Below are 21,153 nucleotides of genomic sequence, written 5' to 3' on the forward strand. Positions count from 1 at the left end.
CAAGCTAGTGGAGTGGACCAAACATCTTCAGCCTATATATCAAAGGCAAATTGAAGGCAAATATAAGCCAAAATATAAAATATTGCTCAACAAAAACGAAAATCACATCTCCAAATGAAAAATGGTCCCAAAAATATCAGTTGCCCAGGTGAGGAAAAAAAATGAAGAAGGGAAGGAAACACTTTTAAAAAGGGAGCTGAGGGTGGGAGTGGTGGGAAAGTCAAGAGAAGTCAATGCCTTTTTGTACTCATTCTACTCTGTGCAGCAATTCTTGCCACACCGCCCTGATCGCCGCCATGGACGGCAGCGAGTCCACTAATGTGAATGGTTCCGCCGCTGCAGTGAGAAATTTTGCGGCCCCTTTTGTAGCCAATGGGACTGCCGAGACAACTTCAGTGACCACGGAGCACTTGTCAAGTCTGTCTGTTGGTGATGATGGAAGAGACTTCTCCGTTCAGCCTCAAGACAAACCAGAGAAAGACCCCAGAAAGATTGCCAGAAAGTACAGCCTTTTTCTCTGCTTTGTGTTGATATTGGCCGCTTTTAAAGGAAAAAAATGAGAGAGAGAGAGAGATGCCGGAGTAGCTTACCTCCGAAAGTGGGTCTTTGCCGGAGTTGGAGATGCCGCCGGCGAAGAAGAGTGGGTCTTTCCCTTGGATTTGTTTGCTGGATGAGATGTCACTGCCGAAGAAGAGTCTGTTATCACCCCTTCCTAAGACTGCTTTTACAAAAGGAGAGTAACTTCACGACGAAAAATTATTTTCTGGCAGAAATTATTTTTTTAAATTAATTGACATTCAAACAACGAAAAATTGTGAAAAATGTTTTCAGGAAAATCTTTTCCACCCAAAAGCTCTAGGGGCAAAGTTTGATGTTTTTAGGAATATAAGTGAAATATTTGAACGTATCAAAGGAATATAGAAGGATTTTCTATAATCTTGAAAGGGAGGTGAGGGGACAAAGTCTATTTTTTTGTAAGGATTGGAGAGCGGCTACCTCTCTCCACTCTCTAAAGACAAAATTTTGATACTTTGGGAACCCAAATTCGTATTATGTATTCGTAATCTCTCTTGTTAATTGAGTGTTGCTGTACTCAGATTTGATGCAAATTGAATTACTATTCGGCATCTAGGAATATGTTCAACGAACAATTTTCGTAATAATGTACCTATTGAATGGTTGTAAAACACACGCCTCGCGTGAATGGTCCAGCAGTAGCTTCCTCTCACAAGGATCGAGAGGTCCCGAATTCGAGTCTCAACTCTGCTGGATTCGAGTCTCAACTCTGCTGGATTCGAGTCTCAACTCTGCTAGGGTCGGGTTGGAGCGCCGGGCCCGAGCCGCAGGGGAAAGAATTAACCCGGACACCCCTGTGTCGACAAAAAAAAAAAAAAAAGTTGTAAAACACCCACGACCAAAGTCATGAACGCAAATAAGTTCTCATTCAATTTATCTCCTAGTATTTCTTTTAAAATTTCCCATTAATGATGCATATGTAATCTTGACCGTGTATGTACATTCTTGAATTGAGGAGTTATGTACGGTAAGATTCATCTTATATGTATAAAGCTATATGCGTATAAACAGACTTCGTTTTTCCTTCAATCATCATTAGTTTTTTTTTTCTTCCCTTGTCACTAATCACAAGAACTTGGATATAGAAGATCAAGGTGCTGTGATTAAATACTCTAAATCACTTGGAGGATATAGCATCAAGTTCTTACAGAAGGCACGCACAATGGTACTGATCAGGTATGTTTAAGCTGCAAAAAAATTCTTAGCTATAGATTCGAGTACTTGATATATTCCTCGTTTTTTGTCTGTTTCCATTTCATCACAAGTACGAAGATGACAGGAAGGGTATAATTTCAAAATAAAAGGACCTCGAGAGATCAGTTTTATTGATCCGATTTGTTTGAATTGTAAGTTATTTGAGATATTTTTACTGTAACACTTTTTGTAATGTGATGTATGTGAGATAAAAAAGTAATTGAGAAGATAGAAAGGTGGATTGGAAATTGCAATGATGATGTAAGCAAATATATTTAGAAAAATAATAAGCTGTCCAAACAAGCTTGATCTACTCAAAATGGTATTTAATAATGCTAAAGTCCTAATATGCCTAAGTTCTTATTGATTCTGCTCAATGGGACATTCCTTCCATTTTTTTAATACGTCTACAAAACTAATATCCACATTTTTATGGACCGATTCATGTATTAATGAAGTGAAAAAAAAATAGTGACGTGTGGATGTGTAACTTGTGTAAAGATTTATCTTTTCTCCTCGTCTTGTTTGGGGTTAAATTAGGTGGAATATTAGGTGGAAATCAAATTTAAGTAGCAAATTCAAACAACCTGCTGCAGGGAGGACCGAGTTTGATTTTGCTACTTGAGTTTGATTTCCACCTAATAGCCGTATAAAAAATTTAACCCCAAATACAGAGTTATATATTAAATTATGGCTGCCGTGTCTCGGTCCTCCCTTTCTCATTGATTTTGCGTGGAGGGAATGTTAACTTGGGCAGCAAGAGCACGCAAAGAAAGATGCTACTCTATAATTTTCCATAGATCCAAGCTTTCATAATCGTTGAACCAAATATGAAAACAAGGAGTTAATGATATGGTAAGGTTCTTGTTATCCTGCATTAATAATGTTGAGAAAATATATCCTTGTTTGGATTGCGATTTTCCGTCGAAAAATTACATCGTTTTCCGTGATCACATTTCCTTATTACCTTTTTCCCTCACATACATCAAATCGCTACAATAATTTTTCCATGAAAAATGCAATCCAAACACAAAGAGACTCTAAAAGCATCACAAAATTAAGGGGTGCAACTTACAAGCAAACGGATCCGGTGCCAACTTGTATAAGTTGAAGCCAAATTGTCAAACTAAACTAATACATGTATCTAATGTTTGTAATTATGAGCTTGTCCGAAAAGTGAATTATTTGCACAAATTTATTTGCTTACATTATCAACATATTTTTTTAACGATTTTTTATCTCGCGCACATCACATCTAAAATGTCTTATAAATATTTCTATAAAAAAATTATTCTGAATAGCCTGCTGCCTAACATACTCTATAGAGTAAAATTTTAAACTATGTGAAGTTTCTCTAATAGTGACTTGCTATACAATTGAATTAGTGAATTCCTTGGACCCAAAACTAGTTGGGTCCCCATTCTTAAAAAAAAGAAGAAGAAGAAGAAGAAGAAGAATTTAGTTAGTAGTTCAATCTTAGACGCAATTGAATTGATCAATCTTGGACGTAAATAAACGATGTAGGCAGCTGCAAGAGTCAAACTCCCAGTTTTCCACAACCGAGGCCCTTTGACATTAAGCCCCTTTTCTGGCATGGCCAATCGGCAAACAGTGAATAAACAACAAAAGCTCATCATGGTCAATGCAATTGCGATCATTCGATCACTTCAACGGCAACATCGCACTGCTCTTGGCCATTGAGAGAGCATTAGACTAGTCATTGGCTGCTTTTGGACCCGACCCTAGCGCCCAGACAAGAAGATGTGACCCAACACATTAATTAAGAAGTAGTGGGTAGGATTACTAGCAGCAGCATCATATACGTGGAATATTACTAGCTTGACTGAATCGCTGTATTTTTTTTATAAAAATATTTAAAATTTTTATAAAAAAATATATTGTAACGATTAAATATATTTGATATAAAATATTGATTAAAAAAATATATTTATGAAAAAATATTTAAAAATTTTTTTGGAGGAATGTAGTAGTTTTCAAAACCAGGCCTAATAATACGTGCATAGTTAAGCTATGGAGTTTGTAAGATTCTACTACACTTCGTACAAAAACAAACGGGCGGGAGAAATATTCATTTTGTAAGACATTTGTATGTTTCTTCATTACATCGAGTGGGTCCCAGAAAAAAAAAATTTTTGTGTACTATTTGAGAGGTCCACGGCCCAGGTAAGAAATATTATTAATAATTAGTGATATAAAATACTACAAATAGTTGGTAGTTTTTTGTTCATTTTTGCACCCCTTGATTTCAAAGTGGAAAGCTTTTTTTTTTTGTCAGACTTTTTCAAGTAAAGCAATTAAACCTAATCCCAAAGTCCACCTCAAAAGCCGGCAACTTCTTGAGGCAACCTTGGGGACTTAACTACCCGACCCTCAAACCCCTTAGAATCGATGTGGGACAACGGAAAGGTTGGAAGGGAAGCTTCTACTAGACCTTAACTAAGACCCACTTACCTCAGAATTCCCCCCCGACTTACGTCTTTGTCTTTTTTTGTCAGACTTTTTCAAGTAAAGCAATTAAACCTAATCCCAAAGTCCACTTCAAAAGCCGGCAAGCAACCTTGGGACTAAGTGGAAAGCTTTTGATTACATGCTTTTGTTCATCACATCGGGTCTAAAAGCAAATGAATCCCAAAAGTCAGTAAAAGTAACTACTTATGCTATATTAAAATTTGCAATTTGGAAGGTCCAGGTCATAGAGACGAAAGGAGAGGAAGGAAGGAGGAAAGTGCATGAAAAAGAATCAATAGAAAAAACGGTAATTAGTTATAAGGTATGAAATGAAAACGAAGGAATATGCTTTCATCTCGGGCGTCGCAACCAACTCTCTGCTATTCACCGCATTTTCCTATCTTATTCAAGGGAAAGGAACCGAGAAATTTCACTTGAGAGCGAAAGGGGAATTACTTCTACTTAAAAAAAGTATTCCTCCTTAGGTTTTTAAGTTTAAACAGGGCATCTGATTCACTGTTCAGTCTCCAAATAATATTAGAGCACCACATCAGAAAAGCAATATACGCCAGCGGAAATACCAATTCTACAAGAAACACATTTTCCATCAGCTTTATTGCGTGGCATCTTTTTATTCGTTCCACTTATGTGGAACACGATCCCCCAACGGAGTCTTGCTTAAGCCAACAAACTCTGCTCATAGCCTATACAGTTGCCCCAAGCCGCCTCGAAACGCCAAAACCACCCTAGACTCCGTGAAATGGCAAATTTATCCTCCAGGAAAGTTGGAAGAAAATTCCAGTCTTTTTCCTGTATAGGAGACCGCCTCCCCAAGCTCGACTCAATCAATGGCTGTCTTTCCCAAAATCCGAGGCACTCATGACCAAACCCTAATTAGTCTAACCGCACAAATCTATAACAAAGCTAACATAAACAAAGAAGATTTGTTTGTGTTAGTTGAAGTTATTTTTTACTTTTTTTTTTAAGTGAAAGTTTGAAACCTAAGGCCTCCTGTTTATAATTTTTCCTAATTTACTATCTAACTCAATCCATTCATCTCCCTTGTGTTAGTTTAAGTTATTTAAATGTTAAAGTAAAATTAAAAAATAATTATGAATATTTCAAACTTAACTGATAGGGCACAATAAAATTAGTAAGATAATTTTACTTGTAACTAATAGATTTCATTTCGTAGATAAGAGGCGGTAGATAGAATTTCACTTTTGATTTTCTTTTTAAAAATATTATTAAAATTAATTTCGATCAAAGATTCGAAGAAACCAAACTAAAAGAATAACAATTTCAAACTCATTTAAGAATTTAAATGATGATGTTTAAATTGTATTAAATGATTTAGGTTGATCATATCCAAGATAAACTTGAAAACGTTGAGCTGAGGAGCATGAATCCTTGGGCTTTGTATGGCCCTATTTCATGCGCCCCTTCCCTCCGAGAGAGAAAAAAAAAAAAAAAAACAGAAAGGATATATATGTAATTATGTTTGAGATCCGTGAGGTATAACAAATAATTGGGAGTGGAAATAGGATTGTTTAATACGAAAAGATAAATTAAAAGAACGAGCACAAGAAGCCAAGAAAGTACGTCGAAAGTTCACTGGGCGATTCGAAGCGTTGGCTCTTTAACTTGGCGTTGTCTTATAACGGAGGTTTGCGGAGAGCGGGGCTGTAGGGTGAGATCTCTCGCAGTATTTTTATGACCGTCGCCATCAGGTTTCTCTCTCACTAATTCCGGAATAGTTTCTAGGGAGAGAAAAGGAATACGACTAATCCATCGAAGGCTGCTTAGGCCCAAAACATCACTATTCTCGCACGCACTTTTGCTATCTCTAAAACCTATCTGCAGAAATCTCCTTCTTTCAAGGTACTACTCACTTTCGAAACCCCAGCAATTAAGTTTTACATTTTTATTTATTATGTCGAATTTATTTGCTATGTGATTGATAGATTTGCACATATATCTAGAAGAAAAAAATAAATGAATTCTGTTTTTAGTGCTTCCATGTAGGAAGGAAGTATTAGTTGTTTAGAATTGAAGTAGTTGTTCTAGATCCTTTGTCCGTTTTATGCCGTTATTGGTGAAAGATTTTATATTTGCTGAATCTGTGTGATGTGATCGCTGGATTCATGTGTTGAATTGTTTGAAATTTGTAGGTGGAGTTTTTTGTCCTAATTGGGGAGCGGAGGATTGCGGAGTGATTTGGTGGATTTTTTTTTTCCCTTTTGGGTGGAAGTTGATGGGGAAAGGGGGGCAAGATTATGGAAAAAAGGAGATTTTGGGCGAGAAAAAGGAGTCTAATAGGGAAGCTTATCCAGCGTGGTCAAAAGATGTGAAGGAGTGTGAGGACAAGTTTCAGGTTAGGAGAGATTTTGGGTTGTCCAGCGATGAGGTGGAAAAGAGAAGGCGGATCTATGGGTGGAATGAGCTTGAAAAGCACGAGGGGCCTTCCATTTTTAGGTTGATTTTGGATCAGTTTAATGATACTCTGGTTAGGATTTTGCTTGTGGCTGCAGTGGTCTCGTTTGTTTTGGCTTGGTGTGATGGCGAGGAAGGTGGGGAAATGGAGATCACTGCATTTGTGGAGCCTTTAGTCATATTCTTGATCTTAATTGTGAATGCTGGTGTTGGGGTGTGGCAAGAGAACAATGCTGAGAAAGCATTGGAGGCTCTGAAGGAGATACAATCTGAGCATGCCACTGTGATTCGTGACGGTAGAAAAATTTCGAGTTTGCCCGCAAAGGAGCTTGTTCCGGGGGATATTGTTGAGTTGCGAGTTGGGGATAAAGTTCCTGCTGATATGAGGGTTTTGAGTCTGATTAGCTCGACTTTTCGGGTTGAGCAGGGGTCATTGACTGGAGAAAGTGAGGCTGTTAGTAAGACCAGTAAAGCTGCTGCAGAGGATGTTGACATTCAGGGGAAAAAGTGCATGGTTTTTGCCGGAACAACTGTGGTTAATGGGAACTGTGTTTGTTTGGTTACTGACATTGGGATGAATACTGAGATAGGAAAGGTCCATTCACAGATTCAAGAGGCCTCACAAAGTGAGGAAGATACTCCATTAAAGAAGAAATTGAATGAGTTTGGAGAGATTTTGACTGCTATTATTGGAGTAATATGCTTACTAGTTTGGTTAATTAACTTGAAATATTTTCTCTCCTGGGATTATGTTGATGGCTGGCCTAGGAATTTTAAGTTCTCATTTGAGAAGTGCACGTACTACTTTGAGATTGCTGTAGCATTGGCAGTTGCTGCCATTCCGGAAGGGCTTCCGGCTGTCATCACAACTTGCTTAGCCCTAGGCACCCGCAAAATGGCTGCTAAGAACGCACTTGTTCGCAAACTTCCCAGTGTGGAAACTCTTGGTTGTACAACTGTAATTTGCTCGGATAAAACGGGTACATTGACGACAAACCAAATGGCTGTGGCTAAGTTAGTAGCTATGGGTTCGAAGGGGAGTGCTCTTCGAACGTTTAATGTGGAAGGGACTTCTTATGATCCTTCTGATGGAAAAATACAAGATTGGCCAAAGAGTCAAATAGATGCTAACCTTCAAATGATTGCTAAGATTTCGGCAGTGTGCAATGATTCTGGAGTGGAACAATCTGGCCATCATTATGTCGCCAGTGGCCTGCCTACAGAGGCGGCATTGAAGGTATCTTAATCTCATCTTTTATCTCCTCATGCAAATTTAATTTTTAGGCTTCATATAGCAAGAATAAAATCTTTGGTTTTCCTTTCTGACATTAATACATGTGGTAACCGAAATTTGTCGTGGCTTTGTCAGATTCAGTCCTGATCATTAAATTTTCAACAACTGAATAATAAATAGCTCTTGGTCCTCCGGACATAAAAGATCACTAGTTTGTGTTCTATATAATCTTTTTTGAGCAAAAATTCAATTTTTTTGTTGGGGGGGGGGGGGTTATCTGCTTGACTATTGTGATGTTCCTCAGAAGTCCTTAGACAGAAAGAATAGGAAGAAGGTCATAGTTCTTTTTCTAACTTTTTTTAGCAGACTAAAGGTGACTCCATAAGTTGCTGCTATGAGATATACTTGTTTGCTTCAGATGTGTTAACTTGTCCTCCAAAGGCTTCCTAGCAACTGATATTTCATGGAAGGAAATTGTTGATGTGAACTTCTCGTGGTTGATTATCTTTCAGGTTCTGGCTGAAAAAATGGGTCTTCCTGCTGGATTGGATGCTGTCTCATCTTCTGCTAACAATGGTGGACTTCGTAAGTGGTTTTCGCTTCTCTCAACATCACGTGTCACGCTAAGTTTGTCAATTCTACTGCTGACCCCCACTTGCTTCATTTTGATAGGTTCCTCAAACATATGGAATAAGATTGAGAAACGGATTGCCACTCTTGAGTTTGATCGTGATAGGAAATCAATGGGAGTTATCGTGCAAAACTCTAATTCTGGAAGGAAGTCATTGTTGGTGAAGGTAATAACCTTCGCTCTTTCTTCCGAAACATCTGGCCTCTTGTGTTTTACTGCTGTGTTTTGTATTCTTTATCTAATATTGTTGGGCATGAGGGTCATATGTTTTTCTTTGGTTTATCTGTGGGACCTACAAGTGGTATAATTAATTCTTCTTGTGCAATGTTGGGTTTCCTTCATTTTTTTCTTTGCGATGGACACCATACTGATCAAAGGCTGATGCTTTTCTTTTTTTTTTTGGTAACGGAGACTGGAAAATGTGTAACTTCAATTTATGGCAGGATTCAAGATTTATTTGGCATGGCTGCTTTCCAAATTATTTTTCTGGCCATAGTCACTTAAATCCAATTGATAACTTAATAACATGCCTTTGCAAACGGTGGCATTTCATGTGTGTATGTGCTTAGAGCTCTCCATATAGGAAGCTTTTCAGTCAATTATATAGTGGATAGAGTTGACTCATGTTTAATGGGAAATGTTTAATCTCAATAGTGGTCTAGGTGATTGATGTGGCTGCTTCCAGGTCATCTTTTATGTAGCTTCCCTGGTCTGAAATGTTCCACATTGTACAAATCTAAGGATTCTTTTGCTCGGCTCTGGACACCATTGCTTTGTTATATGTCTAGTTTGTTTTGAGCTTTGACAGAAATTGATCTTTTCTCTGTGTAAAATGTTCGGAGAATTTTAGGACCAATACATCTATAATTTACTAAACATTTTGATCATATGTGTTTTGACTTCAAGAGCCTCAGTTTCTTCCCCTCTTGATGGAAAGTTTAGTTGAGTTGCTTGATTAGATTCTACATGTCTACAGGGTGCTGTGGAAAATCTGCTCGAGAGAAGCTCCTTTGTGCAATTGCGTGATGGTTCTGTTGTCGAACTGGATCAAACTTTAAGGAATCTCGTTCTAGAAAGCCAGCATGAAATGTCAACGAAAGCATTACGTGTTTTAGGTTTTGCATACAAGGATGACATTCCAGAATTTGCCACTTATACTGGTGATGAGGACCATCCAGCTCATAAGCTCTTATTGAATCCAGCTAATTATTCTTCAATTGAGAGTAAACTGATTTTTGTTGGTTTGGCTGGAATAAGGGTGAGGATATACTTGAATGTTGTTGCATTGATTACCATAATTTCCATAAACATGTTTTAAATGTTAAGATTATGACAGTTTGTGAGTTTGTTTGCTTGTTTGACAGGATCCACCTCGGAAGGAGGTTCGCCAAGCTATTGAAGATTGCAGAGCAGCTGGGATTCGAGTTATGGTAATTACTGGAGACTACAAGAATACAGCTGAAGCTATATGTCGTGAAATTGGTGTTTTTGGATCGCATGAGGATATTAGTTCAAGAAGCTTAACAGGAAAAGACTTCATGGACCTTCGCAACCCAAAATCGCATTTAAGACAGCTTGGGGGACTTCTTTTCTCTAGGGCTGAACCAAGGCACAAGCAAGAAATAGTCAGGCTGCTCAAAGAAGATGGTGAAGTTGTAGCAATGACTGGGGATGGAGTGAATGATGCACCTGCATTGAAATTAGCAGATATTGGAATTGCAATGGGAATTGCAGGAACTGAGGTAGAACTTTGCTTTCGGCTTCCAGAAACTAAGATTTTTACTTGCTTTGAAGCATGTGATGATGATAATGTTTCTCATTATGATATGAAAATCAATGGCGTATGTGCGAATATTTATTTGTGCCAGTTGCATTTTTTTTTTAATAGTATCGTAGAGGACTTGAACCTCAATCAAGATCAATATAACATGAAACGTGGGGAAGATAAAAGAAGAAACTTTAGTGAATGAATCTTTTGTGGCTACCATGAAATGCTATCGATCTTTTATGACACCTTCTAATACACTACCCAGTAGAACAGTTATTTTTCTTCCACTATTTGTTTCATATCCTGGTGCTGTATTCTATATCTCACATTTGCTTAACATGCCAGGTTGCAAAGGAAGCTTCTGACATGGTTCTGGCAGACGATAATTTCAGCACAATTGTTGCTGCTGTTGGTGAAGGCAGATCCATTTACAACAATATGAAGGCATTCATCAGGTTTATCTTTTCCTCCTTGATTTTTATAGCACTTGCTACGAATTCAGAAACTTCACACTACCAATCCATAAGTAAAAAATTGTTCTTGCATGTCAATGTGTTCAATTGCACTTTTGCATTATGAAAACATGAAGACTCACCACTTTTTAAGCACTTGTGCAAAATACAGAGCAGTGCCCTTGATGTCATGCTCTTCTTTGTCCTTTATCTGATGCTCTTTTGTAAACAATGTCCTATCCTCACCTTTTTGTTGTCTCTGCGAAGGATAAGTTAGCATGTTTCTCATTGTTGCAGGTACATGATTTCCTCGAACATTGGTGAGGTTTTCTCCATTTTTCTGACAGCAGCTTTAGGTATCCCTGAGGGTCTTATCCCAGTTCAGCTTCTGTGGGTCAACCTGGTAACTGATGGACCACCAGCAACAGCTTTGGGATTCAATCCACCAGATAAGGATGTAATGAAGAAACCTCCTAGGAGAAGTGATGATTCGTTGATCAGTCCTTGGATTTTGTTTCGTTATCTGGTGAGATATTTTTAACTCTCAGTTAACCGATCTCTCTCAGTTGTGCAGTGTTTTATCACTTCTTTTTGTTTGCTTGCCTCATTTGAGCTTTGATGCAGGTGATTGGACTATATGTTGGTTTAGTAACAGTTGGTATTTTCATCATCTGGTATACGCATGACTCTTTCTTTGGCATTGATCTAAGTGGAGATGGACACAGTCTTGTCACCTATGCCCAGCTAGCTAACTGGGGTCAATGCAACTCATGGGAGAATTTCACAGCTTCACCTTTCACAGCTGGGAATCTAGTGTTCAACTTTGACACAAATCCATGTGACTACTTCCAGACTGGCAAAATCAAGGCTATGACTCTCTCCCTCTCTGTTTTGGTCGCCATTGAGATGTTCAATTCCCTCAATGCTCTCTCGGAAGATGGAAGCCTCTTGACAATGCCTCCATGGGTTAACCCATATCTCCTTGTCGCCATGTCAGTCTCATTTGGCTTGCATTTCTTGATTCTTTACGTTCCATTCCTAGCTCAAGTCTTTGGCATTGTCCCTTTAAGCCTGAACGAGTGGTTATTGGTATTGTTGGTTGCCCTCCCCGTCATATTAATTGATGAAGTTCTCAAGTTTGTGGGTCGGTGTACGAGTGGAGTTCCAACATCAGCAAGAACTACAAAGCACAAGGCGGAGTGAGAACAAATAATATCAAACAGATAACAGGCTGAGAATAACGCTCATGCATAAAGCCGCGGACGGGCATATTGGTGATACCCATGGTCTCAGTTCTTGGAGTAAGATACAAGTATTAGTTGGAAACCTGGACTATGGAGGGTTAATTATTACATAGATTCGTTTGACATTTATAGAACTCTTGATTGATGGTAGAGTCTTACCATGACTTTCTAGTTTTGTTTTTACTGAATGATTGGCCTTTTAATTGTTGGGCTGATCTCATTAGTTTGAGCGAAGTGGAACATCAAGTGGTATGTTCTACTAATTCTATTTGTTGGCTTCGCCAATACTAACCAGTTGAGAAATTGGATGTTGCAAAATTCTACTTTTTTTTTTTTATATATAGAAAAGCACAAACTTTACCGTGTCAGAAGGTAGAGTACTGTCGAACTCTGCAATTTTCTGCAGCGTACCATCGAAGTGGGCTCGTCTTTGGTTTAACTTTTTTCGCAATAATTAGATTAGATTAAATTATCAGGACATGCTCAAAGCTCAAAGGGCAAACAATAAAATGACAGCTTATGAAAACAGCGGCGTTCCGTTGAAGGATTCTCACTGAAGTGAAAAGCGTACAGAATCACAATGCCAGATTCGCATAATCTACAAGAAACCAACAAAGTAATCATTTCATTAATCACCAAAATACCATTCCAAAGGGCATAGCTTACAAAGCATGAACCACGACACAAAAATACACCACCTAATCACTACTAATCCCCCTAATTACACTACCATTACCCTAATCCCAGGACAACAGAAAGAAACACAATTAAACTACAAGCACATTCCTTCTTTTTCCCTTTTTTTTGTTTCAATCTTTTTCCTCTTTCTTGACAGCAAGACTTCTGCAAAACCAACAAAAGTCAATTCTACCCTTTCCCCCCAGTCTCTCTATCCACCGAAGCCATACAGTGTCCTGCCCTGCCTCTTGAGCGCGTACACAACATCCATGGCCGTCACCGTCTTCCTCCTGGCGTGCTCTGTGTAGGTCACGGCATCACGGATGACGTTCTCCAAGAAAATCTTAAGCACCCCACGAGTCTCCTCGTAGATCAGACCGCTGATACGCTTCACTCCTCCCCTACGAGCCAGACGGCGGATTGCTGGCTTTGTGATGCCCTGGATGTTGTCGCGGAGAACCTTACGATGACGTTTTGCTCCGCCCTTTCCCAATCCTTTGCCCCCCTTTCCACGGCCCGACATTTTCAATTGCTAGCTACGAAAACTGGAGATGGATCTCTTGCTTTTCTGTACAAAATGAAGAACAATTAAGGATTAATTTGACAGAAATTAAGCTCGAGTGAACAAAAGTTTACCAAAAAAAAAAAAAAACAATGTACACAAAAGATAAACCCAGAAAACTAAGTTAACCCACAAAAATACCCCCAAAATTCTTTTTAAAAAAAACTAGAAACATTTTAGCCCCAGTGGTGAAATTATGAAATACACGACGCATCAAAAGCAAAAAAAAAAAAAAAGTGATTAATTGAACAGAATTTTCAGCTGAATTTATTTAAAAAATGTAAAATGAGGTATGGATTACCAAAGAAACAAATACCAATTCCTAATTTAGCTAGAAATGATCATAGCTCAAGAGCTGAAACTAAAGAAAAACAAATTATGCGAAGAAAAATGCTGTTAGAAATGCAGTAATGGTGGTATCTACTGATAAGAAAAAAGGAACCTTGATTGAAGAGAGAGAAAGCAATGGGAGTGATAGGGTTGTGAAAAGGAGTTGGGTGGGGGTGTCAATTTATAGCAGTGGTGATTGAGGAAATTGCTCGGGATCTAATGAGGGGTCGATCCAGAGTGGGAGTTCACAGATGTTTTCGACGGTTGATTTTTTATAGATGGACAGTTGGGATGCATTTTCGGGGAGCGACAAGGATCGATGACGTGGAGGTGTTGATTTTAAAATACATTTTGTGTTTCAGAATTTGGTGCGAAAAGTTTGAAACGGTTTCGGAATTTGGATTTGGAGAAAAGTTAAAAATTAGGCGGGGACGGTTAACCGCTCTGATGAGGATTTTGGGGGAAGATGGATTCGTGACGGGCGGAGCCTTCTGATCGGGTTTTCGGGTTTCCAACTCTGATTACTCCCTCCTTTCCTATTTAAGTGACTTGAATATCCGAAGCTCTTAGATTGAGAAGCTTCATTAATTCCTAAAAGAATTAATATTTCCTACACCGACAATATATACACTATCAACATTAAATGAATGACAACTATGCAAATTTTGAATTTAAAATTTAACTTTTGTACACATATCATGAATCCAACGATAATAGTGTATACACTCTCAGTGCATATAAGATTTACTCTTTCTAAAATTCAATAATGATTTTACCTAACTTTTCAAAGCTACCATTTATCTTTCATATATTTTCAACTACTTTTAAGTTTAACGCTATAAACATTGCATTTAGTTTTTATAAGGATTAATCTTATATACATTATCAGTGTATACGTTATTACCATTAGATATATGATACATGTGTAAAATTTAAATTTAAAATTTATTGGTATGTCATCCATCTAACCATGATAATGTATACGTTAATAGTGTATGTAAAATTTACTTTTTTTATAATCCCAACTCAAGAAAGTTGAGAGTATAAATAAGAATAAATTTGCAAAAAAAAAAAAAAAAAAGTTCTCCAATGCTTTCTTGATTTAATAACAGTGAACACTAGGTTTGGGTCATTTAAATAGGAGTGGAAGGAGTATCTCGTATAGGTTAATATTTAGTTTGAATTGCTATTTTGTGGAGCTTTTGTAAATAAATAAAAAATGTTGAACGATTTAACATATTTGAAGTAAAAAAGTGATTGAAAAATATAATTACAAAAAATATTTAAAAAAAATTCTTTAAAAAATTACGATCCAAACATAGACTTTTTGTACTTATATTTGGTGATTAGCGGTTAATGCGGAAATATTGGCCAACTATTTGTGATTAATTTATTAGCAAGCTTGAAATATTCCACCTTGTCTTGTAATACTTAGATAGCATTTGTTTGCAAGAAAAGGCGAAGAAAATAGTTAATTTTCTTTCATGTATTTTTGGTTAGCAAGAAAGTAGACAAATTTTTCTTGCTCTTTCGTTCTCTTTTCTACATTTTGTAGCTCGTAATTTTTTGTAAAGTTTTGATGGAAAATGGGTTACTTAGACACAAAATTTTTAATAACTGCTAGTAATTGTCAATTAGCTTTCTCATTTTCTCTCAAAAATTTTCTTGATGAGTGAGGATGGTCATCCCAGCTCGGATCCACCGAGGAGGTATTCCAGTCCATAATAGTGGGACTCCATCCGTCATTATCACCTCGCCCACCCCGTACCTGTCGATGACCGAGGTGGACTCAGCGTCTGCTGTCACCTCAGGACGGAGTTGTGATTCACATCATTACCGAGGTCCTGTCTAAAGGATTTAACAACCGAAGAGTAGAGGATGTGTCCTCTGACACACTCTGCTCACTGCCCTGACACCTTGTCCACTGCCCAGAGTTGTCGAGTCAAGGTGATATGCTGTCTTAGTCAGATTTCTAGGGACCTAGACCCCATAGTCTTTCCCTCCAAATTGTTCCCTATAAATATCAAGACCTCCCACTGAGAAAATGACTTTTTCCTGGTAAAAGCCTAAAACCTTGTGAAAATATTCCGCATTTCATATTGTCAAATGACTAACTAGATCGTTGAAGGAAAATCGGGGGACCTAGCCCCGTATCTGATAAACTAAGCAGGTGATCTGCAAGTAAGTTACCTCTCCAACCAGGAGTGCGCTTCAGCTATCCGAGTCAAGTCAGAAATCACCTCTTCAATGAGCAAATGTAAATTAGAAGATTATTTTTATTTTTCTTTACTGCACTTCCTTGCACTTTTCACATAGCTTTCCCTCCATTCAAAACAAAAAATGGAGAACAATGGTTGCTACAAATAATCACATTATTATCTCGTGCAAAAGTAATAGTAATAATCAATGGCCAAGAACGACATTATATCTCTTGCAAAAGAAATAACAATCAAGGTCATACGTAACATTTTTAGTTTTTTAGCAAGGGGTAAAAGCTCAAGAAGTAGGTAGAGGATAAGATACTTGGATTTAAAATCTCTAACGTCAAGAATCTCAACTTTACTCATTTAATTAAGACATCTTCAACAAGTTAATTCAAAGGATTAAATATAAAAAATCCCCTAAAAGTTAAGCGAAATATAGAAAAATCCCCCATAGTTTTAAATCATAAACTCCAATACTTTATGATTTGAATTAATTTAAAAAAGTGATAGAAATTGTCTGAAATAACAAGTTTGAAATACGCGAGTTTCTTGACAAGCATTTGTACTTAAAACAATCAAAATTTTAGTTGATATACCTATTATATCTTTAGAGTTATAATATAGAAAAGTCTCTTGTGGTTCAACAAACATACAGAAAAAAGTTTCTTATATTTTCGAATCATACGATCCAATAACTCGTAGTTTGAACTAATGTAAAAAATTGACAAAAATCATTTAAATTAATGAGTTTGAGGTTGCTTGATATGAAAAATAAATTTTTAAATCAAAATTTTAGCTAATATACATATTAAATCCTTTAAAACTCATAAAATCTGCAAAACAACCTAAAATTTCCAAATACATCTTACTTTATTTCTATACATAAAATAAATAAATAAATAAATTCAAATAAAACCCACCTTATTTCTATGCACAAAATAAATAAATAAAAGATCCTAAATAAACTCACTTCATTTCTATACACAAAATAAATAAATTAAAATAAAATACCACTATCATCTCTTCCTTCACCACCACCCTCGTCTCTTGCCACCGACATTTTTCACCTTTCACCACCGTCCTCCCTCTATCACCACTCTCTTTCTCTATCACTGTTCCATTCCTTTCTTTCATCCCTCTATTCCTTTCCCTTTCATTCCCTCCCTTCCCCTCTACTACATCCCGCTCCCTCTCTTCCCTTCATAGCTACTTTCCTATACCATCTCTTATTTTAGTAACCATAGCTAGTCGCAAGAGAGAGGGAAGAGGATGTAGGAAGAGGTCGCAAACTAGATTGCCCCTTCCTCTGCATTTTCTTCCTTCATTCTAGTGATAGGTTGGTCAAGGGAATGAGATGAGAAGATGTGAAAAGAGGGCCGCAATGAGAGGAAAGGGGGTGCAAGGGAGGGAAATAAGGAAAAAGAGGGAAAGAGAAGATAGTGGACAAAAAATGAGAGGAATAGGGATTGTGATGGATGAGAAGGAGGCAATAGAAGATGGCAGTAGAAGATAGAGAATGGTAGTGATAGTAACATATAACCATATGGGGATTTTTTTTCCTATAGGTTGATTTAAGCATAGGGTTTTTTCCATAAGTTTGCTTAACAGGATGGCTGGTAGAAGGTCTTTTATTGCTTATATATATTAGTATAATTGTGTCATTTCGTCTACCTTTGTTATTTTTGACGATTTTCATTACTGTTTTAAATTAGTTCAAACCATAAAAGACTGAAATGTATGATTTAAAACTACAAAGGGCTTTTCTGTAGGTTAGCTTAACCACAGGAGTATTTTTTTTTTTTTTTGTATTTTACCCTAATTTAAGTTCACAATTACAAGTCATCTATACTAAAATTGGATCCATAGCACATCTCTGTCTTTTCATTCCCATTATTTTCTATTTCATTAAAATATACTTATTTTTTCGTTAAAGACAAACCAAATTATTTCTCGTTGATCATACAATATGTCAAGCTCATAGACTTTACATACGTACGATTTAACTATAGTATGTAGTCCTTAATCGTTAATTATGTCTCACTCATGATATATGGAACCAACAGCTATTTGGGTGGTTGGCCACCATCATAATAGAGCTGTTAAGCCAAACGAGTAGCTCGAAATCTCATTAGAGCTTGACTCGGTGAGGCTCGAGCTCGGCTCGTTAATTTCAGTTAACGAGTCAAGCTCAAGCTCGAAATATATTCGTTTAGTTATCGAGCCGAGTAAGCTCGAATTCCCTTCTTTATCGAGTAGCTCGATTGAGCTCGACAACGAAGGGCATTTTTGTCATTTTAGCAATCAAAGAGCAGAAATTTGGACTAGGGTTCGATACATCCATTGCTTTCATTTCATTATTCTTCTCCACCGCACCCTACTAGACCACAGTCCTCCCTCTCCATCTCTGCCTCTCAACCGCACAACCTGCACCCCACAGTCAGAGGCTTCGCCGCCACCGCTACCCACAACCTCCCTCTCCGTCTCTGCCTCTCAGCCGCACGGCCCGCACCCCACACCCATCACCGCCGCCGCTACCCACAGCCAGAGGCTTCGCCGCTACCCACGTTAGTTTTTTTTTTAAATTATATAATTTTACTTATGGGTTTACTGAAGCAGTGAAGCCCCAAGAAGAAGCAATTCTTTAGTTTCCTAATCCCTGATGAACCACTTTTTTTGGAAACATTCACCATGTTAACTGGTGTTCGTTAACTGCCACACTAGAATTTACCAAAATATGCTGCCATTGGTGTTGATCCTTGGTGTGTGTCAGTAGACACTGCACAGAAATGGGAGCGTGCTTTTAGTAAAAAAGAGCAAAAGTTGATTCAGACACCCAGAAACTTGGTGGATGAAGTTTGGATTAGCCGCCCACCACTTGAACTGAATTCTATTGTTGTGCATTCTCCACAATTTTCTGGTCGTTCTGTTGCAGACAAGTTAAAAGATTTGAGAGAGAACCTTGTGCAGGAAAAAGCTCGTGGTATATTGATAGCAACTTTTGATGAGGTAAATCTCTGGTGCTTGTGATTTGGTTCTTTGTAATTGTCGACTTTTTCAGAAAAATACTGGTTTCTTCAGCTTGTTTCGCAATTTAATGTAATTACAACCATATAGGTTGCCTGGCTTTATAATATTCGCAGCACTGATGTATCCTACTGCCCAATTGTTCTTGCGTTTGCAGTGGTAACATTAAGCTCAGCTTTCTTGTATGTGGACCAGAGGAAGTTATCGTCTGAGGTTGCTTCTAATAGCATTTGATCTAGAAAATTTCTCCTATTTTATTTTACTGAGTTCATTGGAAATATTAATGTGTAATTAATCGATTTCTACTATTACCGTAATAAATGTAGGTGACGAAGGAGAATGTGATGCAAGCAATCGAATGACACATTCTTGGGGAGGCAGTCTTGATGGCCAATTTCTGAACGAATGATTTAGAAATTTGTACAATCAGGAAATGTAAAACTAGAAAGAAAATGTGACCTTTCAATAACGTTTTTTTTGACTTTGCATATAGCTTAAATTTAAGGTAAATATGGTTGTTTTCTTGCCTAGTCTTTAATTATTAGTTCACAAAATCAACAAATATCTAAACAGAATATCTCCTCTTTAGAAATTGAAATTGCATATTTCTTTTGTCTTATCCAGTTCAAAATATGTTTTACAAACAAATGGAATCAATACATCTCTTCTAAACTCCAAGGGCGTTGAGCGAGCGAAGTCTTGACATTCTTTCTTTCTTTTTCTTCTTTTAATTCACTAAAGATCTGAAATTAACCATGAAAATGTGTAGATGCAGATTATGTGCTTTTGTTTGAGCAAATTATGTTGATAAAATGCTGAATTTGGATTCATACATGTGTAGAAATGGCGAAAAGCAAGCTGAAAATAGTATTATCCCCTTCCAAGAGTTCAGAACCTGCTATCAATATTGAACAACCAATATAGTGTTTGCTTATCTTCATGTTATCACATAGCCTTGTGGGAGGGAGGAAGGGAGCAGGCTTTCTTACAGTCACTGATATTCTCTCTTATAGCCACTTGACTGCATATGTTTCTTATGGACTTGTCTTTTAAATAATAGGTATGTACAGTCCTCCATTTCATTCACACCAAGGATCGTCAATAAGTCCTATTATGGAGGTTGGAAATGAAGCTGTAGCTCAAGAACTTGAGGTGGAGTCTAATATTGATGAGATGAGCGAAGAAGAGCTGAACTTAGATAACCTATAGCAGCCAAATGAAGGAGCAGAAATAGGGGAAAAAAGTATACAAGAAGGAGCAAATCCGTTTGAAAAAAAGGAACGGAAAAAGAAGTCAACAATATGAGAGGATATGACAGTAGTAAAACAGCCTGATGGAACATCGAAAGTGCAGTACAATCACTACAAAGAACTATTTGCCAAAAGCCCATCTGGAGCTACCTCTCAACACAAGTATCATCTCAAAAATTGCCTACAAAAGAGGTTGGCTGTTGGGGAGGAAAATCGAAAGAGGCAGCAAGTGTTATCCTTTACCGAAGGACCCTCAGATGGTATAACTTCTATAACTAATTTCTCGTATGATCATGCTAAAGTACGAGAGTTAGCAGCTCATATGGTTCTTGTACACGAGTATCATTTCTCTATGTTGGACCATGTTATTTTTAACAAGTTTATGAAAGCTGCATCTCCATTTTATAAAAAGATTAATCGGCAAACAGTAAAAGAAGATTGTGTGACTGCTTACATGCTTGAAAAGAAAAGACTGAGAAATCTTTTAAAATGTGCCAATAGGGTTAGTATAACCACAGATTTGTGAAAATCTGGTCAAAAAATTCAATACATGATTGTGACAGGGCATTTTGTTGATAGTGAATGGGTGTTGCAAAAACGGGTTCTAAATTTTTGTAATGTCCCACCTCCTCATACAGGAGTAATTATTGCCGATACTTTAAGTAAGTGTCCCACCTCGTCTGGGCCCGATTCGTTTGTGATGAACGAGTCAAGCTCGAGCTTGAGTCACGTTTTCATTTTTCGAGTCGAGTTTGAGTGCATATCATAGCTCGTTCGCATAATCGAGCGAGCTCGAGCCTGGCTCGAGTTCTTCACGAGTCGAGCTCGGCATTCAGAAACTCGGCTCGACTCAACTAGATTAATAGCACTACACCATAACCTTTAACTCATGATAGCAACACATAATTTATTTTTTTGCTCAAGTGAATAGGAAATGAGGGAAAATGAATATTGACCAAAAAACGTGCTTTCAATTTTTCGCTTCCAACCAAATCAGCAGGTTTGTTTTGATAGGGTATTATTTGAAATAATTATTGTAAAACTTTTTATGATATGATATATGTGAGATAAAAAGGTGATCGAAAATATAAAAAGATGGATTAA

At 37.4% G+C, this 21,153-nt stretch overlaps 2 protein-coding genes across 3 annotated transcripts; one reads left to right on the forward strand and one right to left on the reverse strand.

The window, feature by feature from the left end:
* The first annotated feature begins 5,890 nt into the window (after positions 1-5,890).
* LOC113777069 (calcium-transporting ATPase 4, endoplasmic reticulum-type-like) lies at positions 5,891-12,369 on the forward strand. The gene is made up of 9 exons (XM_027322115.1): positions 5,891-6,120; positions 6,411-7,909; positions 8,419-8,491; positions 8,579-8,703; positions 9,514-9,795; positions 9,902-10,279; positions 10,651-10,760; positions 11,055-11,283; positions 11,382-12,369. Exons 2-9 carry the CDS (start codon positions 6,494-6,496, stop codon positions 11,958-11,960), a joined length of 3,192 nt encoding a protein of 1,063 aa, XP_027177916.1. The 5' UTR covers positions 5,891-6,120; positions 6,411-6,493; the 3' UTR covers positions 11,961-12,369.
* A 231-nt stretch (positions 12,370-12,600) lies between these two features.
* Positions 12,601-13,755, reverse strand: LOC113762898 (histone H4). Of its 2 annotated transcripts, none has more exons than XM_027306532.1 (2): positions 13,684-13,755; positions 12,601-13,247 (listed from the first exon to the last, which is right to left on the reverse strand). In XM_027306532.1, exon 2 carries the CDS (start codon positions 13,200-13,202, stop codon positions 12,891-12,893), a length of 312 nt encoding a protein of 103 aa, XP_027162333.1. In that variant the 5' UTR covers positions 13,203-13,247; positions 13,684-13,755; the 3' UTR covers positions 12,601-12,890. The 2 variants fall into 2 exon arrangements, with proteins under 2 accessions (XP_027162333.1, XP_027162340.1); XM_027306539.1 differs by lacking the exon at positions 13,684-13,755 and adding an exon at positions 13,543-13,566.
* Positions 13,756-21,153: the final 7,398 nt, after the last annotated feature.

Source organism: Coffea eugenioides, chromosome 1 (genome assembly GCF_003713205.1).
Source record: "Coffea eugenioides isolate CCC68of chromosome 1, Ceug_1.0, whole genome shotgun sequence".
NCBI lineage: Eukaryota > Viridiplantae > Streptophyta > Magnoliopsida > Gentianales > Rubiaceae > Coffea > Coffea eugenioides.

Bases quoted from the DNA above. Each gene is read 5' to 3' on its own strand.
- LOC113777069 (XM_027322115.1), top strand. From the start codon at position 6,494: ATGGGGAAAGGGGGGCAAGATTATGGAAAAAAGGAGATTTTGGGCGAG. The intron at 10,280-10,650 runs GTAGAACTTTGC...TTAACATGCCAG, and splicing joins TGGGAATTGCAGGAACTGAG to GTTGCAAAGGAAGCTTCTGA. The intron at 10,761-11,054 runs GTTTATCTTTTC...TCATTGTTGCAG, and splicing joins AATATGAAGGCATTCATCAG to GTACATGATTTCCTCGAACA.
- LOC113762898 (XM_027306532.1), bottom strand. From the start codon at position 13,202: ATGTCGGGCCGTGGAAAGGGGGGCAAAGGATTGGGAAAGGGCGGAGCA.